At 47.9% G+C, this 27,068-nt stretch overlaps 1 protein-coding gene across 3 annotated transcripts; it reads right to left on the bottom strand.

Annotated features, from left to right (window-relative positions):
• Positions 1 to 1,680: 1,680 nt before the first annotated feature.
• Positions 1,681 to 18,573, bottom strand: S100A1 (S100 calcium binding protein A1). 3 transcript variants are annotated; one of them, XM_035098470.2, is made up of 3 exons: positions 18,443 to 18,573; positions 3,544 to 3,736; positions 1,681 to 2,022 (listed from the first exon to the last, which is right to left on the bottom strand). In XM_035098470.2, exons 2-3 carry the CDS (start codon positions 3,682 to 3,684, stop codon positions 1,879 to 1,881), a joined length of 285 nt encoding a protein of 94 aa, XP_034954361.1. In that variant the 5' UTR covers positions 3,685 to 3,736; positions 18,443 to 18,573; the 3' UTR covers positions 1,681 to 1,878. The 3 variants fall into 3 exon arrangements, with proteins under 3 accessions (XP_034954361.1, XP_034954360.1, XP_088515988.1); XM_035098469.3 differs by lacking the exon at positions 18,443 to 18,573 and adding an exon at positions 4,883 to 5,012; XM_088659862.1 differs by lacking the exon at positions 18,443 to 18,573 and adding an exon at positions 4,848 to 4,925.
• Positions 18,574 to 27,068: the final 8,495 nt, after the last annotated feature.

Here is a 27,068-nt window from a genome sequence, read left to right as displayed (position 1 = left end):
TGTGGAAGCAAATTTCGTAGTTTTAGCTATGTGCTGTGTGAAGGAGGACTTTCTTTTGTCTTTTTTAACTTCTCAAAATGGGCTTTTTCTATGCTAAGGGAAACTGGGAACTCTGAAAGCGTCTTAGGAGAGGATATTTTAAAGGCACAACAGCTTATATTCCCACACTTTCCTTTCCTGCCTGTTTAGTGGTTTTAAATCTCTGCTGGGGCTCTCTCATCACAGAGTACCTGCCCCAAACCTGGATCTATGCATCTAGGGAATTCTCCTTTTACCAAATCTATTAACCTTTAAAACCAACAGTGTATGCAGCCCATAATCTTAAGCACCTCTATCATGTCTCCCCAACTTTACTTGCCTTTCCCCCCTAAAATAAAAAAGCTCTAAATGTAACCTTTCCTAGTAGAGGAGTTGCTTTATCTCCTTGATCATTTGGGTTGTTCTTTTCTGAAACCTTTCCAGCTTCACAATATCCCTTTTATGAGTAAAAATGCATAGGATCAAGATGTATCATTTATTGGTTGTATTTATTGGTTGACCACAAGGTGGCAGTCCTCTACAGTCGTCAGAGAGATGCTCTTCCACTCCCAGATCAAAGGTTTTCTTCACTTCCTGCAGATCCTATCCAGGTTTCCTCAGAAGTAAATATCACTGAATTTAATGATATTAATTCCCACAGTGTGCATTGTAGCCTTACAGCACTTGTACAAGTCTGCTCAGAAGTCAGTACTAGGGTTGCCAGACTCAATAGAGGACAGGACTTCTGTGCCTTTAATTGCCCTGCTGTTTTTTTTTTGAGTCTAGAAACCTTAAAGAGAAACCAGCAGACCCTTTGCTTGGTGATATAGGCAAAAATCTTATAACATTGGAAATTAAACAAAGGGTCTGCTGGTTTCTCTTTAAGGTTTCCAGACTCAAAAGAGAGCAGGGCAATTAAAGGCACAGATGTCCTGTCCTCTATTGAGTCTGGCAACCCTATCAGTCCCTCACCTTTTTGGGAAATTGGGTAGGATTGCAGTTTTGAAGATGGAAGGTGCTGAAAAATCTTGGCCGCAATACTTGAGTCAGCCAATCCCTTGCTGCAGTGAACAATTCTCTGGTGGGGTTTTTTTGTGTGTGTGTGTGTAGTAAAGTTAGAGCTGCAACAAAGTTTAATCAATTTTGAGTAACAAAAAAGTACCCTATATATATATATTGGGACACCTTTTTAGATTATTTTTAAAGCATCAAAGAACAGTTTGGATAAGTTTGTACTGTATCCTGGAAGGATGCTGTTAATCACAGAATCACAGCAGAAACATTGCTCAATCTACTTGACAGCAGGCTAGTAAAAGGAAAAAGCCCCCACAAGGCTTGTAGCCAACATTTCCATGCTGGTTGAAGAGTGGGCTTCTAAGTAAAATATTTTTTCAGGCCAGTAAAATTAATGGCAGGCTAGTGACATTCGTGGGCATATTTATTTTAACAACACTGGCCGCATCAGTTGGTGTCTCCAGCGCTAGAAGTGAAATTGATTTTTTTCTGTTTTTCAGTTTCAGCCCTTGTGTGGATAGCTGAGTAGAAAGCCCGTGAAAGGTGCCAATCCTGGAACTGGAGGTGGTTGGCCATCCCTAAATCTGTTCCTCCCCACTTTCCCCTGCAAAAAAAAAAAAAAACCCAGAACAGACCACCAGAAAAGGGTTGGGTGGGGGATGGCTTTTAATAAGCGGAGTTGTCTCGGCGAGCGATTACATGGCACTGAAAGGTGCTCTCTTTCCTCCAGGCTGGAGGAAGAAGCCAGGAGGCTAGGAGGAGGACCCGGAAGGAGACAGCAAGAGGGGTGCCATGCCAGGCTTGGCAAAGCAGCTGCTTCCGTGGCTCGCCAGGGCTTCAAGCCCCTCAGGAGTTCTCCCAGAAGAAGTTGTTGCAAGCCACAGTGAGGGCTGCCACCAGGACCACGAATTCCTGGAAATCGACCTCACCATCGCCGTTCTCATCCAGGTCATGCATGATCTTATCCACTGCTTCTGTGTCCTTCTGGACCTGCAACACAGGAGAGAAGGGGTTCATTTTCATTTTTACAATTGTGTTGTTTTACTACTGCCCCTGTTTGCATTGCCTGCCAACCCCGCTTACTCCCTGCCGCATTTATTATTTATTTATTTATACCCCGCCACTGGCCGGCTTCCAACAAATACCAAAATACATTAAAATATCACAGATTAAAAACTTCCCTAAACAGGGCTGCCTTCAGGTGTTTTCTAAATGTCAGGTAGTAGTTTATCTCTTTGACCTCCGATGGGAGGGCGTTCCACAGGGCGGGCGCCACTACCGAGAAGGCCCTCTGGCTGGTTCCCGGTAGCTTTGCTTCTCACAGTGAGGGAACCGCCAGAAGGCCCTCAGCACTGGATCTCAGTGTCTGGGCTGAGCAACGCGGGTGGAGACGCTCCTTCAGGTATATAGGACCGAGGCCGTTTAGGGCTTTAAAGGTCAGCACCAACACTTTGAATTGTGCTTGGAAACGTACTGGGAGCTCCATCAAACCTAGTCCATGTTCTTGCAGCTCCTCAGTATCTCTCCCTCTGCTTCATTCAAACCTCTGCTGTTGTTTAGAAACCATTTAAGAACCTGTCTTCTCTTCCACTCCCCTACCCTGCTCTGACTTCCTGCAAATCCAGGATTGTGATGCCACTCTACAAATCATCCAATGGGAGCTGCACTTTGACTTCCTAACATCTTTATGTATGCAGGAAGATTGTATGCTAGCAGTCCCGTACCCAGCATTGCTTGGGAATTCCCAGGAAACAAAAAGATGAGAGCAGTTTTGAAACCAATGGTTAAAATAGTTCAGCCTGCCATCTTGAAACAAATGGCACCCGGCTGCATCCAAACATAGAAGAAAAACCTTCTTCTTGATCTCTGGTACCATCACTTCTTGATCTCTGGTACCAACCTTCTTCTTGATCTCTGGTTAGAATGAGCACAGCTTTGAAGGATTCAGCAATCCATCTTGATTCAAAATGGTTATATCCAAACATAGGCAAAAAACCTGCTCCTTGATCTCAGGAAACCCCATGCAAAATTTGGTTACATTATTGTAAGATGTGTCTGAATGCATAGCAAACAAACAGTATTCCAAAATATTTAACAGGACTAGCAGAAAGTTCCTGGTGCTGTTCAAATACCTGGTTTTCTGCAGCAAACTACCCTTCAATATGGAAGATATATTTCACTGTATTGGCAAAGAAGCACTGATAGAACTATCCTATATAAGTAAACCAGTTTGCCTTGACATGCCATGCGAACAGAACCCAAGAAAGGCATGCATGAATGACAGCAGAGCAAGTCGTGCATCATCCCTCTGTTTAAAGTCTCGCAAAAATCCCCCTCTCTTCTGCCACCAGCCAGCTTGCTAGGACCACAATTCACTGTCAAGCCAGAGTTGGGTGGAACAGGTAATGAAAGCTTGTGCTGCGGAGAGGTCCGGTATTGCTGTGCCGGCCAGTCAGGCTAGCCCTCCTCAGGGATTACTCCATTCCGTTTCCCCCTTAACACTTTCCATACCTCCAGGAAACAGCCGAGCTCATTCTGCAGCAGATCCTTCAGCTCCTTCTTGCTCAACTTGTACTTGTCGCCCTCCTTGCCCGAGTAGCTGTGGAAGACAGAGATGAGGCCGTCCATTGCACTCTCCAGCTGCGACGTCATTGCTGCAGTGGTGGTGGTGGAGGAGGAGAGAAGTCCGATAAAAGAACCGACCCTGTGAAGGAATGGAGGTTGACCATCAAGCTCCCTGGGTGCATGCATGCAGCCATTAACACTCAGCCGGGAAATGTCACACAAGGTGGGAAAACCACCCACCCCATGATATAAGAACAGGAGCCTTCTAGAACAGGCCAATGGCCCATCTAGTCCAGCATCCTGTTCTCACAGTGGCCAAGCAGATGCCATAATGGGAAGCTCTCAAGCAGGATTTGAACACAAGAGCCCTCTTCCCTCCTATGGTTTCCAGCAACTGGTATCCAGAAGATTTGCTGCCTCCATCTGTGGATGCAGAGCATAGCCATCAGTGGCCTTAGCCTCAATGAATTTGTCCAATTCTCTCTTAAAGCCATGCATGTTGCTGTGGCCATCGCTGCCTCCTGTGGCAGTGAGTTCCATAGTTTAACTGCGCCGGACAAAGAAGTACTTTCTTTTACCTCCCCCAAACCTCCCTACGACCCCTTTCTGTAGTTGCTTGTGCTTTCAGAAACACACCGTAGACTTGAAGCATGTTTAAAGCACACGGCGTCCTCCAATCTTGGGAACTGTAGTTTACGGGTGCTGGGAGTTGTAGCTCTGTGAGGGGCAAAGTACAGTTTCCAGGATTCTTCAGGGGGGTGGGGCGGGCAGGGAATATGCTTTAAATGTATGGTGTGTACACAGATAATTTCCCACCCGTATTCTCAGGCTACGCTTCAGGAGTTTTGAACCAAGGAAGATCGAAAGTAAGAGAGAGAGGCTCTGCCACGCTGGCATTCTGGACAGGAGTCCCAGGCATAAAGCACAGCGACAGGGAAAGGGCAGGCATGCCCATATAGCTCCGTAGAGATTAGTGTGTTGGACTAGGGCTGGACAAACCCAGGTTCCAATCCCCCTGCCAACTCGTCGGCTTTGGGCCAGTCACTCTTTGTCAGGGTAACTAGTTTTGCAAGGTTGTTGGGAAGATATAAAGGGAGACGGGAGACTGCATTGGGCACCCTCAACTCCTTCGGCAACGACAAGACTTGCATTTTCAGTTTTACAGTCGTGTAAATGTTGGGGCTGCCTGTTACTGGCTTCGAAAACCCTTGCCCTCGCTCGCTCCCACCGCACCTGCCTCCCACCCTCACCTGTGCAGGGGCAACCCCAGAACCATCACCCTCACCTCTCCTTCTGTCCTCGGTTCTGCGCGTCGCAGCTGCCTCTGACAAAGCGAGTCCAAAATAGCTGGTCAGTGGCTTTAAATACGATCTGAGCGCCCTCCCCCAAAGGAAGAAACCGATACCGGCAGCTGGACAATCCGGCTGGGAGCTCACCGGGCAGGCAGTGTCCGAATTTAAAGGGGCGGGGGTAGTGGTGCAGGATTAGGCAGGATTCTCTCCACCGCACCCAGAGGGAAAGACTGAATACAGTGGGAAAATTCTCATCCTATGCAAACAGGAGTCTTTTTTTTCTCCCCCTTTTTTCTCCCTGCCGAATACTGTACACGATCCAGAAAACCCTCACGCTTTTTGACGGGGAACTGTGTCGCTCGCTCGAAAGGCTAGCGAATAAAATCTGCCCTGTGCGAGCCCCAAAAAACCCACAACTGGAAAAGGCTGGGGTTCTGCAACCCCCGGGGTCAACAGAGCAAAGCAAATCTTAGGCTATGTTTTCACAGAGAAAACATGTTTTCACATGTTTCTCTGTTTTACTTGACCGCTGCTGGAAGTTCTCCCTCCACTGTCCACTACATTTGTTTGCTCCTTGGCCCGATCAAAGAACGCAGTCCTCTGGGACACATTGACGGCTCGAAAAGGAAGCTTTTGCATGACAGAAATTTAAGAAAAGCTGTCATATCTGAATTACCGGTATTTAAACTGATAACCTTGCTAGCTGAGATGATACACCTCATGTAAACAATATACCTCAATATAGTTTTATTAATGGCATTTATACCCCAAGGAGCTTAAGGTGGCATCCATGGTCCTCCCATTTCTTCATCTGATCCCCCAAACAACCCCGCAAGGTAGGTGAGGATGAGAGGCAGAGACTGGCCCAAGGTCCCTCAAATGAACTTCACAGGGCCAAGTTGGCGGGATTTGAACCCCGATCTCTCCCAGGTCCTAGTCTGAAACTCCTACCAGTGACTCTCACTATGAGTCCTCGACTCTGTGAACTACAGGTGAAACTCGGAAAACTAGAATATAGTCGAAAAGTGCATTTATTTCAGTAACGCAACTTAAAAGGTGAAACCAATATATGAGATAGATGCATGACATGCAAAGCAAGATATGCCAAGCCTTTATTTGTTGTAATTGTAATTATTTGTCGTTAGGCGGGTCAATTATAAATGGAATGTAATTAATGAAATGTAATAGCGCTGTTTATTTTTGTATTATTGTAACTATTTGTTTTATTACTGTGGAATTTCCAAAGAAAGCATTTGTAAAAATTAGAAGAAAAATAAAAAATAATAAGTTGCATTACTGAAATAAATGCACTTTTCGACAATATTCTAATTTTTCGAGTTTCACCTGTATATGTAATGTATGTGTTTCTGTTTCTGCTTGCCTGCACCGACATATCAACTATTTTTAAAAAGTTTGTTTCTCCAAAGACGTCTTCAAATTTTCTTCCAACGGTCTAAGAGGAACCCCCCCCCAAAAAAAACCCCCAGGATATTTGGGCAGGCTGGCATCAGACCGAAATCTCGGCAGTGGCACGTTGGCCGGGCGCGACTCAAGAGAGGGGTTTTTTTTTGTCAGCGCCTGGTCTATTAATACTGCGAGTACGGTTTCTGCCGCAACGGTGGCATTGTCCGGGGACCTGTAACCCATCCTCTCGATAAGGAGGGCCCGCGATCGGGTGTCCCTGCCAGCTTCCTATCGGACAAAGGGTGCTGTCAGACGAGGCCGCTCGGGTGACGGATCCGAGGCCCACCTGACTCTGGGTTACGCAGGGATGAGAAAGGGCCCTTGTTGAATGAAAACTCGCCTCCCTCAATGGTTGCCGCGGAAACGGAGGAGACCCGAAACCGGATTCCGAGCCTGGAGCTGGGACAAGCAAGGCCCAACTGGAAGGAAACAAAAAACTTAAAAACCACAACCCACCCACACGCCTCGGGTCCAGTTACAAGACCTGGAGCTTGTGGCAAGAATAAACCGTCCTGGCATTAATGATGCAAGGGGGAGGGCATTAATCATGCACTGTGTTGTCGTGCTTTTTCCTCCTCCAGAGTTGGATTTGGCATCCTTGTTCTGGGGCATAAGTCACGATGTTTCATGCCATCCCGGGCACACACACGAGGGCAAAGCCAGCTCAGGGCAGGCGGGGCTGCAGTTCTCCCTCAGCTGCTGGGTGGGGAAACGCCGAGGACACCCCAGGGGTGTGGCGAAAGGCTGGGCTGGGGACATTTTTAAGCAAAGCGTGGGAAGGTTTCAGAGTTGTGGGATCAACTTTGTGGGGGCGGGAGGGGCCTGGAGAAAAATGGCGGCAGAGCTAGGCTCAACGTGGCCGCATTGGGGACGGAGCCCGACCAACAACAGGGCTTGGGAACTTGCAGTGGGGGAACTAATTACCTATGGCACCCCATGAGCCAAGCATTGTGTATACAAGAGAAAAATCAAAACACAATATTCAGTACAGTAGTCTAATTTGAAGGCACAGAAGTAGCTTTGTAATAGCCTATCATATGTGTTGGTTTCATTTATTTGTTTGCTTGCATTTATATCCTGCTTTTCACTCCATGTCAGAAACCATATTGTTCCTGACCAGGCCAAGGTGGACCTTCTTAGCTTCTGCAAGTTGGTGGCCTCATGTGCCTTCCTGCTTAATATTGTTATTGATTATTATGATTCATAATGATGGTGATGTTTTAGCCTCCTTGAGTTTCCTAGTTGCTGTCCTAGTCCAGGCGTTGCCTACATTTTCGGGATAGAGGGCACCATTTTAAAATTTCGAGATATTGCTGTGGGAGCCGCTCACAAAACGGCGTCTGCGTGGATGTGGCATATCACAAAATGGATGCCACGGGAGTGTTGCATAACACAAAACGGCTGTCTTAAGAGGTGCTGGTGGCCACACAGACAACCTCTGCCCAGAGGCATAGCAAGCCCAGGTGGTACCCGGTGCAGAATTTTTTTGTCAACCTCCCCCCCCCACCGCTTTGCCGGGGTGCTGGCAAAGCTGCGCCCTCTTGGGAGCCACGGCTCCTGACTGTCCCCCTCCCACTTTGCCGCTTTACAGCAAACTGGGGAGCGAGGGAGAAGGAGCCGGGGATGGAGGGAGGCTGGGAGAGGCGGGATCCTCTGCTTGCAGCTGTGACGGCGTGATGGCTGCTCGTGCTGCCATGGTGGGGCGCCGCCTTGTCACCCCCAGAGACATGCCACTGGGAGCGCACCACCCCCTGCCTCCCCCCACTGCGTCTGCCCTTTGTTCTAGCCCCTGAAAGCTGAGGCAGCCTGGTAGGAGTCAAATCAGATTTGCAGAGAAGACTTGGCGAGACTCTTATCGAGGGGAGGTCTGAGTCTCTTTGCACAGAGGTTTTCAACCTTTTTGAGTTCATGTCTCCCTTGACCACTGCATTATACAGGTTCCTGCAGGTAAAGTTTCTGTTGCCGTACAAAGTTTCACACACCTGCTCCACCCAGGCTCTCTACGGTGTTTCAGACTCTACAATCCCTCTGCTCACCATCCTCTATATTAGCAGGTCCCCAACTGCAGGTTAATTTATTTTAAATAGATATACTCATTTGACAATTAAAAATATTAAAAAGAATCAACAAAGCCTTCAGATCCTTAATATGCTGCAATAAAATATGGCAATGTAAAACAACATTTTTTTTCTAAAAAGAGAAAAACAAAAACTACTTGAATTTGCTTTTATAAGAGGTCATTATTTTCTTAATACAATATTGTATTAAGGGGCAACCTGTTTTCCCATAATTTATTTCTAGAGTCCCTTGCAGTTTTCACTCTTAGGTGTTATTCTTTCTATTATAGCCAAATCCCAAAGTTTCTTAGGACATTCTTTCCACGAAGGGAGTAATGGAACTTTCCAGTTTTGAGCCATTAACATTCTTTCTGGTATTTGCAGATAGGAGGCCTGTCCCTTATGTTATTTCTTTAGGATAGGTGACATAATAGTTCTGCCCTATCAATACCAGATCTAAGGGAGCTTCATATTTCAACACTGTTGCTGTTATTCTAATGATCGCCTTCCACTTTATTTGTGTAAAAGATACACGTCCACCACATGTGGTGATATGTTCCGTTCTGCTTTCTGCAAATCTGCCTCATCTTGGCTTTCTCCGTTGCCTCTGAGTTTGTGGTGCCATTACCCGCAAAGCCCCTTCGTTTGGTGGGGTTGCATTTGCTACGGTCTCTCTTTGCCGCCCCCCCAATCCTGCGCCATCGCTTTATGAGCAGTTGGAACTCATGACATCATCATCAGGCTATTCTGGGAGCCAGAATTTCACTTCTCTGACCTAGTGAAGGAGAATGTGAGGGAGTCAGGCACAAAACACACACAAACCCTCCAACATTTCTCCAATGAAAATAGGGATGTCCAATTCCATAGTAGTAGTATTACTAGTTAAAGCTATGGTTTTCCCAGTAGTGATGTATGGAAGTGAGAGCTGGACCATAAAGAAGGCTGATCGCTGAAGAATGGAGGCTTTTGAATTCTGGTGCTGGAGGAGACTCTTGAGAGTCCCATGGACTGCAAGAAGATCAAACCTATCCATTCTGAAGGAAATCAGCCCTGAGTGCTCACTGGAAAGACAGATCCTGAAGCTGAGGCTCCAATTCTTTGGCCACCTCATGAGAAGAGAAGACTCCCTGGGAAAGACCCTTATGATGGGAAAGATGGAGGGCACAAGGAGAAGGGGACGACAGAGGACGAGATGGTTGGACAGTATTCTCGAAGCTACCAACATGAGTTTGACCAAACTGCGGGAGGCAGTGGAAGACAGGAGTGCCTGGCGTGCTCTGGTCCATGGGGTCACGAAGAGTCAGACACGACTAAACAACAACAGTATTACTAGTGATGATGATGATGATGATGATGATTATTATTATTATTATTATTATTATTATTATACAGCACCCATCCTACTGGTTTGCCCCAGCCATGCTGGGTGGCTTCCATCATATATAAAAACATAATAAAACATGAAACATTAAAAAAAACCTTCCCTCTACAGGGCTGCCTTCAGATGTCTTCTAAGGGTTGTATAGTTACTGGTACTTATCTATACATGGGGGGTCACATAACTCTGTACTCTCCGGGACATTCCAGGACCAAATCAGAAATTTGGGACGGCTTCTGCAAATCCGGGATTGTCCCTGGAAAACACTTGGTGGGTCTGACAACATCAGCCGTTGCTCCAGTCAGATTGTAAGCCCCCCCCCCAATTTTCCATGTTATATCATTTGTCTTAGAACTTTAAAACTGTAAACCACCTTGGGTGCCTCGGCAGAAATAATGGCTTATTAATGAAATAATAATAATAATAATAATAATAATAATAATAATAATAATAATAATAATGGCGGCAGAGTGTGGGAGTTGGGGCTGCTCCTGGCTCGCCTCTCCACACGGATATGTTATAGTCAACATAGTGAATCACACATTGATACGGTTGCTTGCATGCCATTTTGAACCATGACCAGCCAGTGCATGAAATCAAGGGCAAATTCCAGATTGCCAACAAGAGCACACCTCGGTTGGTTCTGCTGCTGAGTTGGCAAGCCGGCCTCCATTTTGTACCCCCCCCCACAATGCACTGGGAATGGTGAGGGGAAATGGCAGGTGCCACCAGCACGCACACAAAGAATGTGGAGACTGTTCCACAAATAGTCTACAAAATGGCCTTTGATGAGCAGGCAAGGGCCTTGGAAAAAAACCAGAAAGGCCGCAAAATGTTTGGCCCAGCTCTGCATTAAAGTACCCGTCATCGGCCACTAGTGGGCGACGTGTGCTGTTACCTCTACTGCTTCCCAGGCCATTGCCATCGAGAACTTCAGCTGATTTTGCAAGAGCTTAAGGCGTGGACCAGAGATGCTTGCTCCCAGAGACCTGCCGGCATTCCATTGCTCTCTGAATTCCTCCACGGTCTAATATTTCTCTCTTGCTTCCTGTCCCCATACAGTTGTGTAATTGTGTAATTGCGCTGCGGCGCTGTGCAATGGAGCCTTGCCATTTTTTCCAGAATGGAATGACGTTCTGGAATGTTCCCACTTCCACCCAGCCTGACGCATGGCCCTTCATTTATTTTCTTTTATGAAATACATGTAAAATGTTTGTTTGTTTGTTTGTTTGTTTGTTTAGAAAAGCACAGTCATTCCTGTGGTATCAGGGCACAGTGGCACATCACGGTCACATTGCGCACCGTACATTTAACAGAGGATTATACCACTTCAAGGGACGCGGGATTTTCACTTTTTGAAATATGGCAACCCTAAAGTACAGTCCATGCATGGAGAGCTTTAACTTATAGGGGTACCCAGGGAAGTCCTATTGCGTGCCAAGGCACCTGAGCCACAAAGACCCCAGGAGAACAATAAAACATTCACAAAGTATTTTGGTATATGGGTTCAAATAGCCCACAACATGGCCAGCCATAGCGTAGGGGTGAGGTAGAGTACCTCCACCCCTAAGCTGGACAACTATTGGGGCATGGTTGCCTGGCCGCAATGCCTCCCACCGATAAAGAGGTGAGCGAACTTCTGAGAAGACCCATTGGTGGGTTTACTCTGACTACAGTGGAACCTCGGTTTATGAACTCCTCGGTTTATGAATTTTCGGTTTATGAACGCCGCGGACCCATCTGGAATGGATTAATTCACTTTCCATTACTTTCAAGGGAAAGTTCGCTTCAGTTTATGAACACTTCAGTTTAAGTACTCCGCGGACCGTCTGGAACAGATTAATCCACTTTCCATTACTTTCAATGGGAAAGTTCACTTCAGTTTATGAACGCTTCAGTTTATGAACAGACTTCCGGAACCAATTGTGTTCATAAACCGAGGTACCACTGTAGTTGTCCCAGAAAGGCCTATTACAGCCTATTGATATCTTATCTTGTTGACCCCTCAAAAGCTGCCATAATATATTGTCTGAACTAATTATTAATGGTGGGGATGAGAAAACCCAGAGCTCTTCACTGCAGTATAAGCTTTCTAGAAAGGTGTTGTTTTTCAACAACACAGCATCTAGGATATCATCCTTCCATAGGCTTGATTTCGAAAATCGGAAGCTTGTTGTGTTTGGCCATTGTGGAGTAACTGCACTGTACCCTTCCGGTCAACCTATCCACTGGAATCCCCCCCCCCCTTGCTGGCCTACCTCCCAATCATTTTTCCCTTGGAGTCAGAGAATACCTGCTGCAGGCTTGTGTTAGGTTCCCTACCGGAGAGCTGCGTATATACCCTTGTTCAGACACCTGGTAAATTTCTACTGCAAGCGTAGAGTCTGAACCTGCCATCGAGATTCTTCGCATTTTAATGAGAAGTTCTCCATTTTGACGCAGTTCTCCAGCCAACCAATGTGTGCCAAAAAAGGCATTCAATTAGGAGGAAATTGTGCTCGAATATGCATATAGTAATGAGAATAGCAAAATGCATGATATTGGGTTGGGTTGGTGTTTTTTTTGCAAAAATGTGTATATTATTCAAAATTGCATGTAAAATGTGTACTTAGGATAACTGCATTTAAAAGCCAACAATTTTTTTATGAGGGTTAAACTATGCAAATTTCTGCAGAAAGGTGGAGAGCTGAATTTAGGATTGGAGAGATAGGAAACCGACTTACAGATTTGTAGCCCCTTAGTGGCTCATAGGGAAGTCAGAGAATTCTGACCAAAATGGAGATCAGAAATTGCTGGTGCTTGCTCACTCGTCCCCTGTCCAGAAGATAAACCAGTCTGGCAAATATGACCAGTCCTTTGCTATAATTGCTGCTCTCAGTTTGCAAGCGATACTTGATTATGTTCTCTTGTGCTTCCTTTGCATTTAAACAAATGGGGTGGGAGAAGACCGTGACAACATAACTCAGGGGTAGGCAACCTAAGGCCCGGGGCCCGGATCCGGCCCAATCACCTTCTAAATCCAGCCCGCGGATGGTCCGGGAATCAGCATGTTTTTACATGAGTGGAATGTGTCCTTTTATTTAAAATGCATCTCTGGGTTATTTGTGGGGCATAGTAATTCGTTCATCCCCCCCTCCCCCAAATATAGTCCAGCCCACCACATGGTCTGAGGGACGACTGAGCCCACGACTGAAAAAGGTTGCTGACCCCTGACATAACTGGTATGCGTCTTTTATTGTTTTGTTTGTTATCATGCAATATATTTTTGTGTTTATATACTGGGAACTGCCCTGTGATCCTTGGATGAAGGGCAGTATACAAATGTAATATGAATATATACATATATAAATAAATTTAATTCAGTAATTTATGTGCGACAGCAATACAAGCAACACAGTTTTGGGCAGAAGACTAACTGCATGAGACAAACACAGGGTGGGACGGGAAAATATGCCTTCTTACATTGCTAGTGGGTCATCATGGCCAAGCCATTTTGCTCCCTGAGGCCAAGGGACAAATTGCCCCCCCCACCCAATGCCATGTACAAAATCTGACCAGATTAGCAGTTTCGTCTTATTTCTAGACCAACAGTGTGACATTATCTCTCACCATACCCGCAGGCAACAGGCTAGCATGCTGGTACAGTGGTACCTCGGTTTACAAACACAATTGGTTCCGGAAGTCTGTACTTAACCTGAAGCGTACTTAACCTGGAGCGAACTTTCCTATTGAAAGTAATGGAAAGTGGATTAATCTCTTCCAGACGGGTCTGCGGAGTACTTAAACTGAAAATACTCAAACCGAGGTAAGAGTGTAATTGCTTCCGGAAGTCCGTACTTAACCTGAAGCGAACTTTCCCATTGAAAGTAATGGAATGTGGATTGAATCCGTTCCAGACAGGTTCACAGAGTACTTAAACTGAAAGTACTCAAACCGAGGCGTACTTAAACCGAGGTATGACTGTATAGGGAAGTTAGGGGGAAAGGTGGGGGCTGCCCCCCCTATCATTTGCCACCTGAGGCAGATGTGTCACTTTACTTAATAGCAGAGCCAGTTCTGGTACTTTCTGAACAGGAAGGGGTTGGGAACGGAGGGTTGGGAGGGGGAGAGGGAAGCTGTTTACAACTCTATTTTCTCCCTCTGCCAAGACAGAGCACTCATTCAGGTCCTTGGTCCAGTAGCACCAGCGGTGCTGAGCCTCGCCTCTTCCTTTGCCCGTGGGATTTTTGGAAAAGCGCCTCTCTCTCTCTCTCTCTCTCTCTCTCTCTCTCTCTCTCTCTCTCTCTCTCTCTGTGTGTGTGTGTGTGTGTGTGTGTGTGCGCGCACAGGAACGGAGGAAGGGGGAGCAGTGGAATGACCGAGATGTTTGCAAGAACATGGGGTGGGTCGGAACGGAGGGAGTTGGATCTGATGTTGAAGCACAAGAAGAGCAGTGTCTCAAATCCAGGGGTGGATTTCGAGGCCGCCCCACCCCTGGTCACCACCGCCTGCGTGAAGGGTGCCAGCGTTCCTTGTTAAAACATCGCCATCAATTGACAACCAAGTCAATGAGGGAGACCAACGTCACTTGCTGTTTTGCTGAGCGAATAATACGCCTTTCAGCCTTTCATAGAATCATAGAACGGCAGAGTTGGAAGGGACCCTGAGGGTCATCTTGTCCAATGCAGGAATAGGCAGCTGTCCCATGCGGAAATTGAAGCAGCCACCTTGCCATCATCAGCATCACACACTAACTAAGCAACTGAGCAGGAGGGAATGTAAATGAAAGCACTGCCCTGAACTAGAAGCCTGGCAGGGATTGTAAACATTGTCATCTTATGGATGCTGCTGAGCTCTGGCTCTTACCACTGCTAACCACTGCCCATGCCTGCTGGGGGGTAGCTAGACTCCCAACTGGCTGGAGCTGTTGCTGGACTCCAACTCCCATCAGCCCCGACCAGCATGGCCAATGGTCAGGGATGGTGAGAGTTAATCCTGGAGGGCCACAGCACCCCCCTCCCAAATCCCTGATATATGATTAATGTTCAAGCGCTGGAAAGTTATACGCATCTACTCAGAAGTAATTTCCAGTGGCGGGCCTGAAAGTCAGCAGCACCCTGTGTTACCCCAAAATTGAGCACCCCCACCTCTTGCCTGCCAGCGGTGCCAACTTGAATAAAATATGGGGGGGCAATTAAACCCCGCTCCATGTAATTGATCACAAGCACGCACACACACACACCATTTGAATAGCAGTGCCCATCAACTTTGTGCTTCTCCCAAATATTTTATTGGCTCCTATGTTCTGCATAGGGACACAGGTGGCACTGTGGTCTAAACCACTGAGCCTAGGGCTTGCTGATCAGAAGGTCGGCGGTTCGAATCCCCACAATGGGGTGAGCTCCCGTTGCTTGGTCCCAGCTCCTGCCAACCTAGCAGTTCGAAAGCACGTCAAAGTGCAAGTAGATAAATAGGTACCGCTCCGGCGGGAAGGTAAACGGCGTTTCCGTGTGCTGCTCTGGTTCGCCAGAAGCGGCTTAGTCATGCTGGCCACATGACCTAGAAGCTGTACATCGGCTCCCTCGGCCAGTAAAGTGAGATGAGCGCTGCAACCCCAGAGTCGGTCACGACTGGACCTAACGGTCACGGGTCCCTTTACCTTTACCTCTGCTCTGCACCCAGTGTGACTGAACCGGTTGTGCTCCCCTAAATCCACCTCTGTAGCCTTATGAGGAATGGTTGAAGGAGCTGTGTATATTTAGCCTGGAAAGAGGAGACTGCAATGAGATAGGATAGCCAACTTCAAATATCTCAGGGACTGTCCCGTGGAAGATGAAGCAAGCTTGATTTCACCTGTTCTGGAGGGTAGGACTCGAACCAGTGGCTTCAAGTTACAAGAAAGGAGATTCCGACTCAACATCAGGAAAAACCCTCTGACCGTAAGAGCTGTTTGACAGTGGAAAGGTCTCCCTTGGGAGGTTGTGGACTTTCTTTCCTTGGAGGTTTTTAAGCAGAGGTTGGATGGCCATCTGTCATGGATGCTCTAGCTTAGATTCCTGCATTGCAGGGGGTTGGACTAGATGTTCCTCAGGGTCTAATATTCTATGATTCTATGATTCCCATCATCTCTGACCATTGGCCATGCTGGCCACTGGGGGTTGGGAGTGCAGCGACACCTGGAGGGCTGCAGGCTCTCCACCCCCCGCTCCCAAAGCTTACGAGGAAGAACATTTGCTTTTATTCTCTAATATACGACGTGGTTGACAGATCTGTGCATGCACCATCTTCTGGGTCAGAGATGAGCCATGGGTGCAGATCGTGAAGCCAAGTCACCATGAGACATGCAACCGAGGTGACTGCCAGCTCAGCACGTTAAAGGGATCGTGGGAGACACTCCTTGCTCAGAGAAGCCTCATTGGTCTAGCGCTTGGATTATTCAGTCTGTCAATGATCTGGAGTAAAAGAGGATGAGCCCAATTCTGGGGCAGAGGAAAGTTACCCCGCCACCGCTCTTTTTAGAGAGACCCATTCACCTGTGGGTAGATGACCTGAATCATGGAAAATTAGGGCTTCCTTTAACTCTGGCTTGCATCTAGGAAACGCCTCTGGGCAGGTGCAGGGCGCCTTTTGCTTGCCAAACTGAGTAACCAGCGCCGCCTAATCACCAGCCAGGTGAAAGGCATAGGGCACAGAGGCAGGCTGGTTTGGAGACTAGGTGCCCACACGGCACCCACGGGTGCCAGTGTGCTCTCCAGCACCTCTAATGTTGCCCACAAAATACCTCCTTCAACATGCAGAATGCATGAGGGGTGGTTTCCACTCAGTTCCTGTTTGCACTGGCTCATTCTCCTACACTGAAAGCGCCCTCTTCAACATGCCAGGATTAGATCTTCCCATTCTGGACAGAGAAGAGGTGCAAAGAGCTTCTCTCTGCGAGAGAGCACAGTGGTCCCTGATGTGGGTGCCTTTTCCCTGTTGAGGGGTAGCTGATGCCATTTTCACTCTTTCAAATGCTGCAGCCGTTTTGTGCCAGGCCGCACCCCCGCAGCAGCTATCGGTAACTACTACTGAATATTCTTATTCTTATTAAATTACAAGTACTATTGCTGCATTTATGTCACAGAGAAAACAGCACAATCATAAAACCATATAATACAACCCGCACACAAAAAAATCAATTTAAAACCCTGCAGCAGTGAGTTCCATAAATTCACAACTGCACGGTGCAGATTTCAGTGCTCTGGTTTGGTGTCTCCTAAACTTGCTGGCTCCCAGTTGCTCACTGGGAAGTCCCAACGTTCCAGCAGAGAGAGAAAGAGGAGAAAATATCAACCTTCCATCCTATCCCCTCCATCACCCAGCTGCCCCCACCCCCAAACTAACCCAACAAATGGATTTGCCTTTCCTGATAGGTGCTCCAAACACCTGGACCGTTTCAGCTGGCCTTTAAGGGAGGGCCGTCACACAGTGGAAGAGCACCTCCTTTGTACCCAGAAGGTCCCAGGTCTTGAAATGTCCCTCACCTGGAACCCTGGAGGCCCCTGACATTCAAGTGTAGCAAATGCTAAGACAAACAAACAAATGACCTGATGCTGTATAAGGCGGTTTCCTGTTTTCCTTATCAATTCAGCTTTTTATTCAGAACAATGAGGACTAAGACCTTAACTTGACTTTTTGGCAGTGTCATCTGTCTGAAACCCTTGAAGGCAGCTGCCTGTCTGTGGAGACAGAGGGAATATTGATATTGATGGACCGGCATAAGAAGACTCTGTTGGATCAGACCACCAGCTCCTCTAGTCCTGCCTTCGCAGGTGCCAACCAGATCTCCCAGTGACAAACCCCAAGCACAACAGCCCTCTCCCCTCCTGCGTTTCTCAGCAACTGGGATTCAGAAGCGTTCCTCCCTCTGACCACGGAGGCAGAGCGTAGCCAATGTGGCTAAAGGTAAAGGGACCCCTGACCATTAGGTCCAGTCGTGACCGACTCTGGGGTTGTGGCGCTCATCTCACATTATTGGCCGAGGGAGCCGGTGTACAGCTTCCAGGTCATGTGGCCAGCATGACAAAGCCGCTTCTGGCGAACCAGAGCAGCGCACGGAAACGCCGTTTACCTTCCCGCCGGAGCGGTGCCTATTTATCTACTTGCACTTTGACGTGCTTTCGAACTGTTAGGTTGGCAGGAGCTGGGACCAAGCAACGGGAGCTCACCCCGTCACGGGGATTCGAACCGCCAACCTTCTGATCGGCAAGCCCTAGGCTCTGTGGTTTAACCCACAGCGCCACCCACGTCCCTTGCCAATGTGGCTAGTAGCTATTAATAGCCTTCTATTCCCATGAATATGTCCGATCAACTTTTAAAGCCATTCCAGTTGCTGGCCATCACTGCTTCCTGTGGGAGAGAGTTCCACAGGTCCTGAATCTTCCAACATTCAGCTTTGCCGCAAGTTCTGCCATTACGGAGGAGAAAAGCCTCTCTCCATGTTATCCATGTGGTGCGTAATTCTGTAAACTTCTGTCAAGCCACCCTTTTCCCCTGCCTTTTCTCTAAGCTGAAAAGTCCCAGACACTGAGGATCCGTTTCGCATGTCCTTTTCTTGGGAGAGCAGAGAGGAGGGGAAAGCCATGCCAATTGCTGCCCCTTCCCCAATCCAATCCCCTTAAATAGAAACCACTTACTTAAAACCTGGAGGGTACTTGCATGCGGCTGCTGCAGCAGGTCTGGGCTAGGTGGGTGCCAGAGAGACTTGCCTTGTACCAGGGCCTGGACCCTCCCCCTGGACCCTCCCCACCTCCGAGCACCAATGAAGGGAAGTCGGCAACTGGTCAGAAAGTACAGAAGTCTGTTTGTCTAGCCTGCTGTGGCCCAGCAGAAGAGGCCGTGGGCATAACAAAGGCCAATTGTGCCCCATCTCCGAAAAACAGCTGGCTCTCACACCCGCTACCTCTGAATTCTTCCTTCATGAAATGAAGGTGGGAGAGAGAAATCATCCTCTGAGGGTTTTTTTAACGCAGCCAAGCTCAAATATTAGGTGCCTGGGTGTTTTTAGTTTGTTTGTTTTTTTACACAACACCCAAAATTCTGAGACAGGGAAAACAAAGAGGGGTTATTGATTGGGGATGGTGAAGCTGTGGCCCAGCAGGTGTTGCAGAACTACAATTCCCAAAAACCAGCTGGCCACGCTGACTAGGGGCTGATGGGAGTTTAGAGAGAAAGAACTGGAGAGCCGCAAGCTCTCCATCTGTGTTCTGCGTCTCTCTACGTGAATTTAATGTGTGATCCCTAATTGGTTGGAACGTGTGTCTAGGAGAGGGATGGGCAACCTCCAGAGTCCACATGCGGCTGGACTCCCAACTCCCACAATCCCCAGCGGTTGATAGGAGTTGGGAACCCTGCTGGGCCAAAGGATGCCCATCCCTGGCAAAGTTGAAGAACCAGTACTGTATGATGTAGTTGTTAGAGGTTTGGACTATGACCTGGGAGACCAGGGTTTGAATCCCCGCTCAGCCATGAAGCGCCCTGGGTGACCTTGGGCCAACCACTGTCTCTCTCGGCCTAACTTCCTTCACAGGGTTGTTGTGAGGATAAAATGGGGAGGAAGAGAACCATGTGCCCCACCTTGAGGTCCTCGGAGAAAAAGTGGTATATAAATCAATGAATAAATAAAGTTAGATGAGGTTCAAAGGAAGGTCTCCTTCTTGGGGCCTGATGTGACTGCTTAGCTTCAGCGATGGGGCTGCATCGTAGGCCTACAATTACTGCAGCCCTGGGGATGCCCACAAACAGCAAGCCTTTCCTATGGTTAACTTCCTAATGGTTACTCCTAACAGACTGTTTATGCTGTTGCATCTATGCAGCCACAGACTCCAGGAGTTCCAGTGATCCCACTTCTGACACCAGTGTTGCATGCACCCAATTTCTAAGTGGTGCGAGATTTCAGAGGTTCCAGTCCTTACTCTGAGTTTGCTTTCTTTGGAATGATGGTCAGCGAAGACTGTGGTGCCTTTAGGATGTATGGTTTTGTTCACACACACAACCTGAGCATAGGATGGAGACACTTACAGCACCAACACTCCAACAGATCTTGCCTCCCTGTTGGGTTCCCAGGGAGGTCTCCAAGCCATAGCTTTGGGGTCCAGCACAGAGCAAGACATGCCTCTGTTTCTCCAGCTGCCAGCTGCCAGCACCAGCCCATACCCACCCCCTCCCCAGCCTCCCTTTGGCCTATCATTCTCCTTCCTAGAATGGCATGACAGCCAGCCAGGTGAAGTGAAGAAAAGACCCACCCATTTGCCTCCATGGCAGCAGAGCTCACTCTTTAAGATGCTGGTGACAAGTATCTCGCTGAGCGACGAAGGCACTGGTTTGACCGGCCCAGCAGGTTTCCTGTCATAGAGTCTAAGCTCACAAATACAGGATCACCGGCCTGGAAGGGACCCAGAGGCATCATCCAGACTGACCCCTTGAACCTATAACAACATATAGCCACCACAACCAGTAGCCGTTGACAGATCTGATAGGACAGGAATGGGGAATTACATCAGCCAAGATCCCTGGCCATCGGCAGGGGTGGGGGAGCCGATAGAGAGAATTATTACTCCAATTCCAATTTCTATCTCTTCTCTGCTGTTTCCTCTTGATTGTCATTCTTATTAGAAAGATTCTCTCTTTGCCAAATAAGCCTCCCTATCCAAATGGACCCCCCTCTCCAAAGTCTAACACTCTAACCACTATACCACACTGCCTTCTCAATAATCCTGGCTAGATTTACCCTCTAAGTTTCCATGGTTTCCTCTCGATTGTCATTCCTATTAGATGCATTCTCCTTTTGCCGAGCGGGCCTCCCCATCTAAACAGACCTGCCTCCCAAATCTTATTGCTGCTACCACTATGCTGCACTGCCTCTCGATAACCCTGGCTGGATTTGCCCTCTCTATCTCTGCTGTTTCTTCTTGATCGCCATTCAAATCAGATTCACTCTCTTTTTGCTACAGGTAGGTAGCCGTGTTGGTCTGGATTGAAGTAAAATAAAAAAAAAATTCCTTCAGTAGCACCTTAAAGACCAACTAAGTTTTTATTTTGGTATGAGCTTTCGTGTGCATGCACACTTCTTCAGATACCATGCTGAATACCTTGAAGAAAAGGGAGGGCAGGCAGGCATGCAAGCAGTTAGTGACATGCTTACACTAGCAAGAATGAATGATGAGGACATGACAAGCCAGACCGGTGTGTGTGTGTGTGTGTGTGTGTGTGTGTGTGTGTTATACGGCTTGCAAGTTCACAAAAGCAGATCTCTCTCTCTCTCTCTCTCTCTCTCTCTCTCTCTCTCTCTCTCTCTCTCTCTCTCTCCACGTTCCTTAATAATAAAAAAGTCTTTGCAACCCAGATCAACCGGTTTGCTGTCCATTTCAGGAGTGGGTGACCCAGGAGCAACCGTCTGTCACTAAAAACAAAGCTTAGAGAATAGCTTTTCTCTGTCTCTCATAATACTAAAATTCGTGGACCTGAATTCATGAAGCAGAATGTTGGAAGATTCTGGACAGATAAAAGAAAGTCCTTCTTCATGCAGCACGGAGATGGACTCTGGAACTTGCTCCAGCAGGGGAGAGGGCTCACAGAGCTACAATTCCAAGAGTGGTTTAAGAATCAGTCTCTCTTCCCAGGGAATTCTGGGAACTGCCACTCTGTGTGGAGAATCACCGTCTCCTAATAACCCTCAGCACCTTTTACAAGCCACAGTTCCTAGGGTGCACTGCATGCTTAGAACACAGCCTTAGTCCTACTTAAAGTAGGAACTGGAGGAAGTATAGGTAAAGGTAAAGGGACCCCTGACCATTAGGTCCATTCGTGACCGACTCTGGGGTTGTGGCACTCATCTCGCTTTATTGGCCGAGGGAGCTGGCGTACAGCTTCCAAGTCATGTTGGCCAGCATGACAAAGCCGCTTCTGGCGAACCACAGCAGCACACGGAAACGCCGTTCACCTTCCCGCTGTAGTGGTACCGTGTTTCTCATATTATAAGACATGTCTTATATTTATTTTTTCCTCAAAAAAACACACTATGGCTTATTTTCAAGGGATGTCTTATTTTTTTCCTCCTCCTCCTGCCGCGGCCGGCATTGCTGCTGTGCCTATCACTATGGCTTATTTTCGGGGTATGTCTTATATTCCTTGAATGCTTAAAAATCCTGCTATGGCTTATTTTATGGGTATGTCTTAAAATATGAGAAACAGGGTACCTAGTTATCTACTTGCACTTTGATTTGCTTTTGAACTGCTAGCTTGGCAGGAGCTGGGACTGAGCAACGGGAGCTCACCCCATCTCGGGGATTCAAACCGCCGACCTTCTGATCGGCAAGCCCTAGGCTCTCTGGTTTAACCCACAGCGCCACTCACTGTGGCGGGTGTATAATACCCCTTTAAATAGGGCTGTCCTACGCCCAGGACTCGCCTGTCAAAAATAGCGTCCAGGCGGAATTTCTCAAAATCAGTGGAAAATATTCCATGTCGTATGGCAGCCCATGTCGGAAGTGTTGATTTCTTGGTGAATTTCCTTAAAAATAGCTTTAAAAGTTTGTTTTTTTGCCCACACAAAAAGCTGAACAACTTTTGTTTCTGGATTTTGACTTTTCAAAATATGGCAACCCTATGCAGATGGGACCTGACACTACCCTCCCCATGAGGCCTAAATAAGACCCGCCTGTCTTCTGCACTCTGCCAACCCTCCATCCACCGCCTTCCAGATCTCTCTCTCTCTCTCTGCATAACTCACACAGTGTCAGGGGTTTTAAGCCAAAGAGAAAAGAAGCATTTGAGATGAGTTTGCAGTTTTCTCCCCGGGGTGGGGGTGAAGAATGTTGACGTGAAGGCTGGGTCCATTTCTTGGCACCGAGGGCAGAGAAATGCCAGGATCTCTGCCAGCTGAACGTGGCAGCGAACGGGACAGCCTCAGCATTGGCCAGCTGGGTGGGTGCTGCCAGACTGACTTGGTTGGCTCCACTGGGCAGAGGGAGGGGGTCTCTAGCCTAGGAGCCAGATGTGACCCCCCCAAATAATTCTGGGAACTGTAGTTAGTTAAGGGTGCTGAGAATGGTTAAGAGACCCTCTTTTTAGCCTCTCACAGCCACAATTCCCAGCGTTCCCTGGAAAGGGAGATGGATTATTAAACCACTTTGGACAATAGCTGCTCTCTGTGAGGAGAGCAGGGGTCTCCTAAGAAATCTACAGCTCCCATAATACTGGGAGGTTGCTATGTCGCCGATGCAGGATCATCACATAGTGCCACCCTACTAGGGAGGGTCGCGGATGGCGCTGTGGTCTAAATCTCTTGGGCTTGCTGATCAGAAGGTCAGCAGTTCGAATCCCCGCGACGGGGTGAACTCCTGTTGCTCTGTCCCAGCTTCTGCCAACCCAGCAGTTCAAAAGCACACCAGTGCAAGTAGATAAATAGGTACCACTCCGGCGGGAAGGTAAATGGTGTTTCCATGCACTTTGGTACTCATCACACTCCTCTGTGCGCCAGTAGTGATTTGGTCATGCTGGCCACATGACCCAGAAAGCTGTCTGTGGACAAACGCCAGCTCCCTCGGCCTGAAAAGCGAGATGAGTGCCGTACCCCATGGTTGCCTTTGACTGTCTAGGGGTCCTTTACCTTTTACTCTTCTAGGGATGGACAAACCTCTCTAACTTCCTAATTCTCTCAAACTTCCTAATTGCAGTTCACAGTGCCACCTGTCTGTGGCCATGCAAACTGCAGCCTGACAACAGCCTGACATTTTTATTCTATGTTAAGATATTGCTCTGCTCAGAATGTTTGCTGCTGATCCACCTGTCTTCTTACAACCAGCCAGGAGACACTTTTGCCTATCACTGTGTCTGGTTCCACCTGCTATGGGTCTCCCTGCCTTCTGCCCTCTCAGTCCCATTGGACACCAGCCACCCTTGTTTCAGGTACAGGGGTGCTAACTTGAATAAAATATTGGAGGGGGCCCCAGGTAAGCACCACCCTGCATAATTGATCACACACCCACCCCGTTTGAATGGCAATTCCCATCAACTTGGGGGGGGGGCTAAAATATTTCATTTTGGGGCCCAAAAGGACCTTGGCCTCTAGGACTTGGCTCCTATGCTCACTCAGGTTGAAGAAATTGGAGACCAAACAGCCCAATAAAGTTCAGAAATTGGCTCAACAAAGTTCCCTTCCTTCCTTTCACTATCGACTCCATCTTGAAGCTGCTAGGCTCCACCCATGAGACCCACCTCTGATCCATGCTGGCTACACCTCTGGCAGTCATTGTGAAATCAAAAGTTGACAGTAGCCTCATTTAATACTCATCAAGTAACCCTGTAACAGCGAGTGCCGATGGGATGATGTCATGCATTCCCCAAACCGTACCTGGCAAAGTATCTACTCTCTGACGTACCTTAAGGTTTCAAAATATGATGGTGGAGATAATGGGGAACTGCCTCCCCCAATTTCCCTCTCTGATTCTGGTTCACAAAGATGTAGAAATTGCATATTTTTGGCTTCTCTGTGTTTAGATGCAGCAAGAATGGAGAACCTCTCGTCCATGGGTCAAATGTGGCCCTCCAAATATATCTATCCGGCCCTCATAAACCTACCCCCCAAGCCACACCTTCACCAACCCTTGAGTATTTTGGCCTGGCTGGAGATATGTCGTCTTGCTTGCCTGGATGAAGGATAGAGAGAAAAAGTGTGTGTGTGTGTGTGTGTGTGTGTGTGTGTGTGTGTGTGTGTACGAAAATAGCCTACTATGCAAAGGTTAAAAACTCACATTGGTAAACAATTCACAAAGGTAAAAATTCCCCCCTGGCATGTGGCCCTCAGAAGGTTGCCCAGAAAGGAATGTGGCCCTCGGGGCTGAGAAAGATTCCTCACCTGCTGAAATACAGCCCTGATTCATTGTCAGCCTTTCTCTGATGATTTATGTATGTACTTATTACATTTATATCCCAACTTTCCGCCAAGATGCCTCCCTTACAACGACCCTGTGAGGTGGGTTAGGCTGAGAGGCAGTGACTGGCCCAAGGCCACACGCAGTGAGCTTTACCCTGGTCTTCCATGTCGTAGTCTAGCACTCTAACCGCTACACCACACTGTCATTTCCTTCTTTCCCAGGTACCCCTTTCCCCTTCTTTGTGTATCAGGGATTTGTGTTTTTTGTTTTTACATCAAAATGGCCACCTTCACACCATACATTGCAGCTCCTAACAACTCTCAGCGCCCTTAACAAACCACAGCTCCCAGAATCCTTTGCAGGGCTCCATGACTGTTTAAAGTGGCATCATTGCACTATAAACAGGTTTCTCCCCCCCAAAAAAAAATCAGGGGGGGGCTCTCCTTTCTTCAGGGAGCTGAGAACTGACTCCCCTATACCCCTCAGAGGGCTACAATTTCCAAAATTCCCCGCGGAAAGGGCTTGATTCTTAAACCACTCTGGGAATTGTAGCTCTGCGAGGGGAACAGGGGGGTCTCCTAACGACTCTCGGCAAACATAACAAGCAACAACTCCCAGCTTTCTTTTTTCATTGGGCGGGCATGACTGTTTAAAGGGATATTCTCGCACTTTGAATGCATGGTGTGAACGTGGCCTCAAGAGATTTTCAAAAGATGATGCGGTTCGGAAATGCATTTGAATAAATAAATATTGGGAAGGGGGAGGCAACACTGTCACAAACAGTTGGCCATTATTCACTGGGGAGCTGACACATGGCCTCGCTTATCCTCTGAGTCCCGCGGCACGTGCCTCTGTTTCTCCAGCCAAAGGTGGTTCCTTCAGGGGTTGGAAAGCCGTGACGTCACCGCCTTGTCCCAGTTCTCCGGAAATCTATTATCAACCCTTGGCGATGGCATGGGGCTCGACTGGCCCCGATTAGCATAAGGGTGAGCGAGACAGAATGATGCGCGTGTGGGCGCACGAAACAGGCCGGGCCGGTGTTCCTTGCTGCCGGCGATCCCAGAATCCTGGGTCATCTGAACGTGTTCAGACTCAGCAACAGGAGGCTGGCGATGGTTTGCAAAAACGAAAAAAAGCCCCTGTTATTGCAAGCCTTGACAGCAGGAAGTAACATGTGTCAATCAATCAGTGTTTGCTGTTGCCGACAGGTCAGGGTTGATCACGATGTGGGGGTGGGAGAGGAACGACAATGAAAAATGTGGGAATCTCTCTTCTGACAATGGGGCATGTTGGTTTAAGAACGTAAGGACAGACCCTCCAAGTGCCCCTATTTTCCAGGGACAGTCCTGGATTTACAGAAGTCATCCAGGTTTCTGATTTGATCCTGGAATGTCCCACTGTATAGGGAAGGTTGTTGTTGTTTTTTTAAAAAAAGTTTAATGCTCTATTATGTTTTTATATACAGTCAAACCTCGGTTTACACCTACCTCTGTTTACAACCGCTTCGGTGAGCAACCGCCACAGACCCGGAAGTGTTTACATCCGGGTTCTGCAGCATCGGATGCGCAGACGCGATCTGCGCAGCGCACACATGCGCAGAAGCAATTTGTGCAGCGCGCGCATGCGCAGACGTGCTCTATTGGTGCCTCGTGCACGCGCAGAAGCGTGCCTTCGGCGAGCGACCACTTCGGCGAGCGACCGCCTCCGCGGAACGGATTGCGGTTGCAAACGGAGGTACCACTGTATGTTGGAAGCTGCCCAGCTGCCCTGGGCTGGGGCAACCCAGTCAGATGGATGGGGTGTAATAATAATAATAATAATAATAATAATAATAATAATAATAATATAGGAAGTCCCCATTTTCATCAGAGAAATGTTGAAGGGTATGTAAGATGACCCCTGTCTGATCAGGCCAATGGTCCACCTCGTCCACTTTGTCACCACATTCATCATTTCCCCTTGGGGTGCTGGACTAGGACTTAGGAGAGAGCTGGGTTCAAATCCCGGCTTGGCCTTGAAGCTCACTGAGTGAGACCTTGCCACAGTCTCAGCCTAACCTACCTCGCAGGGTGGTTGTGAGGATGAAATGGGAAGAGCAGAACCTTGTAAGTCACCTTCAGCTCATTGGAGGAAAAGGTGGACCATAAATACTATTTTGAATGAATGAATGAATAAAACAACCTGAGACACGTTGCCAGGTCTCGCAAAACCTGCGCAATGTTAATTTAATCCCCCCCTTTTTTAAAGTGTGACATATCAGAGTCAAAGCACTGCACCTCTTGGCAGGGCACAGGGGTTGTTGCTCTATACGCCGAAGGATCTTTCCGGTAATTCTTGTCCGGCCGCCTCTTCTGCATGCCAGTGTTATCTCTCCGTGGGCCAAAGC

Source organism: Zootoca vivipara, chromosome 16, assembly GCF_965207765.1.
Source record: "Zootoca vivipara chromosome 16, rZooViv2.hap1.1, whole genome shotgun sequence".
Taxonomy (NCBI): domain Eukaryota; kingdom Metazoa; phylum Chordata; class Lepidosauria; order Squamata; family Lacertidae; genus Zootoca; species Zootoca vivipara.
This window is presented reverse-complemented; position numbering and strand designations above follow the sequence as displayed.

Bases quoted from the DNA above. Each gene is read 5' to 3' on its own strand.
- S100A1 (XM_088659862.1), bottom strand. From the start codon at position 4,873: ATGGTTCTGGGGTTGCCCCTGCACAG. The intron at 3,737-4,847 runs GTGAGGGTGGGA...ATTCCTTCACAG, and splicing joins CTGGGGTTGCCCCTGCACAG to GGTCGGTTCTTTTATCGGAC. The intron at 2,023-3,543 runs GTATGGAAAGTG...CCTGTGTTGCAG, and splicing joins AGCTCGGCTGTTTCCTGGAG to GTCCAGAAGGACACAGAAGC.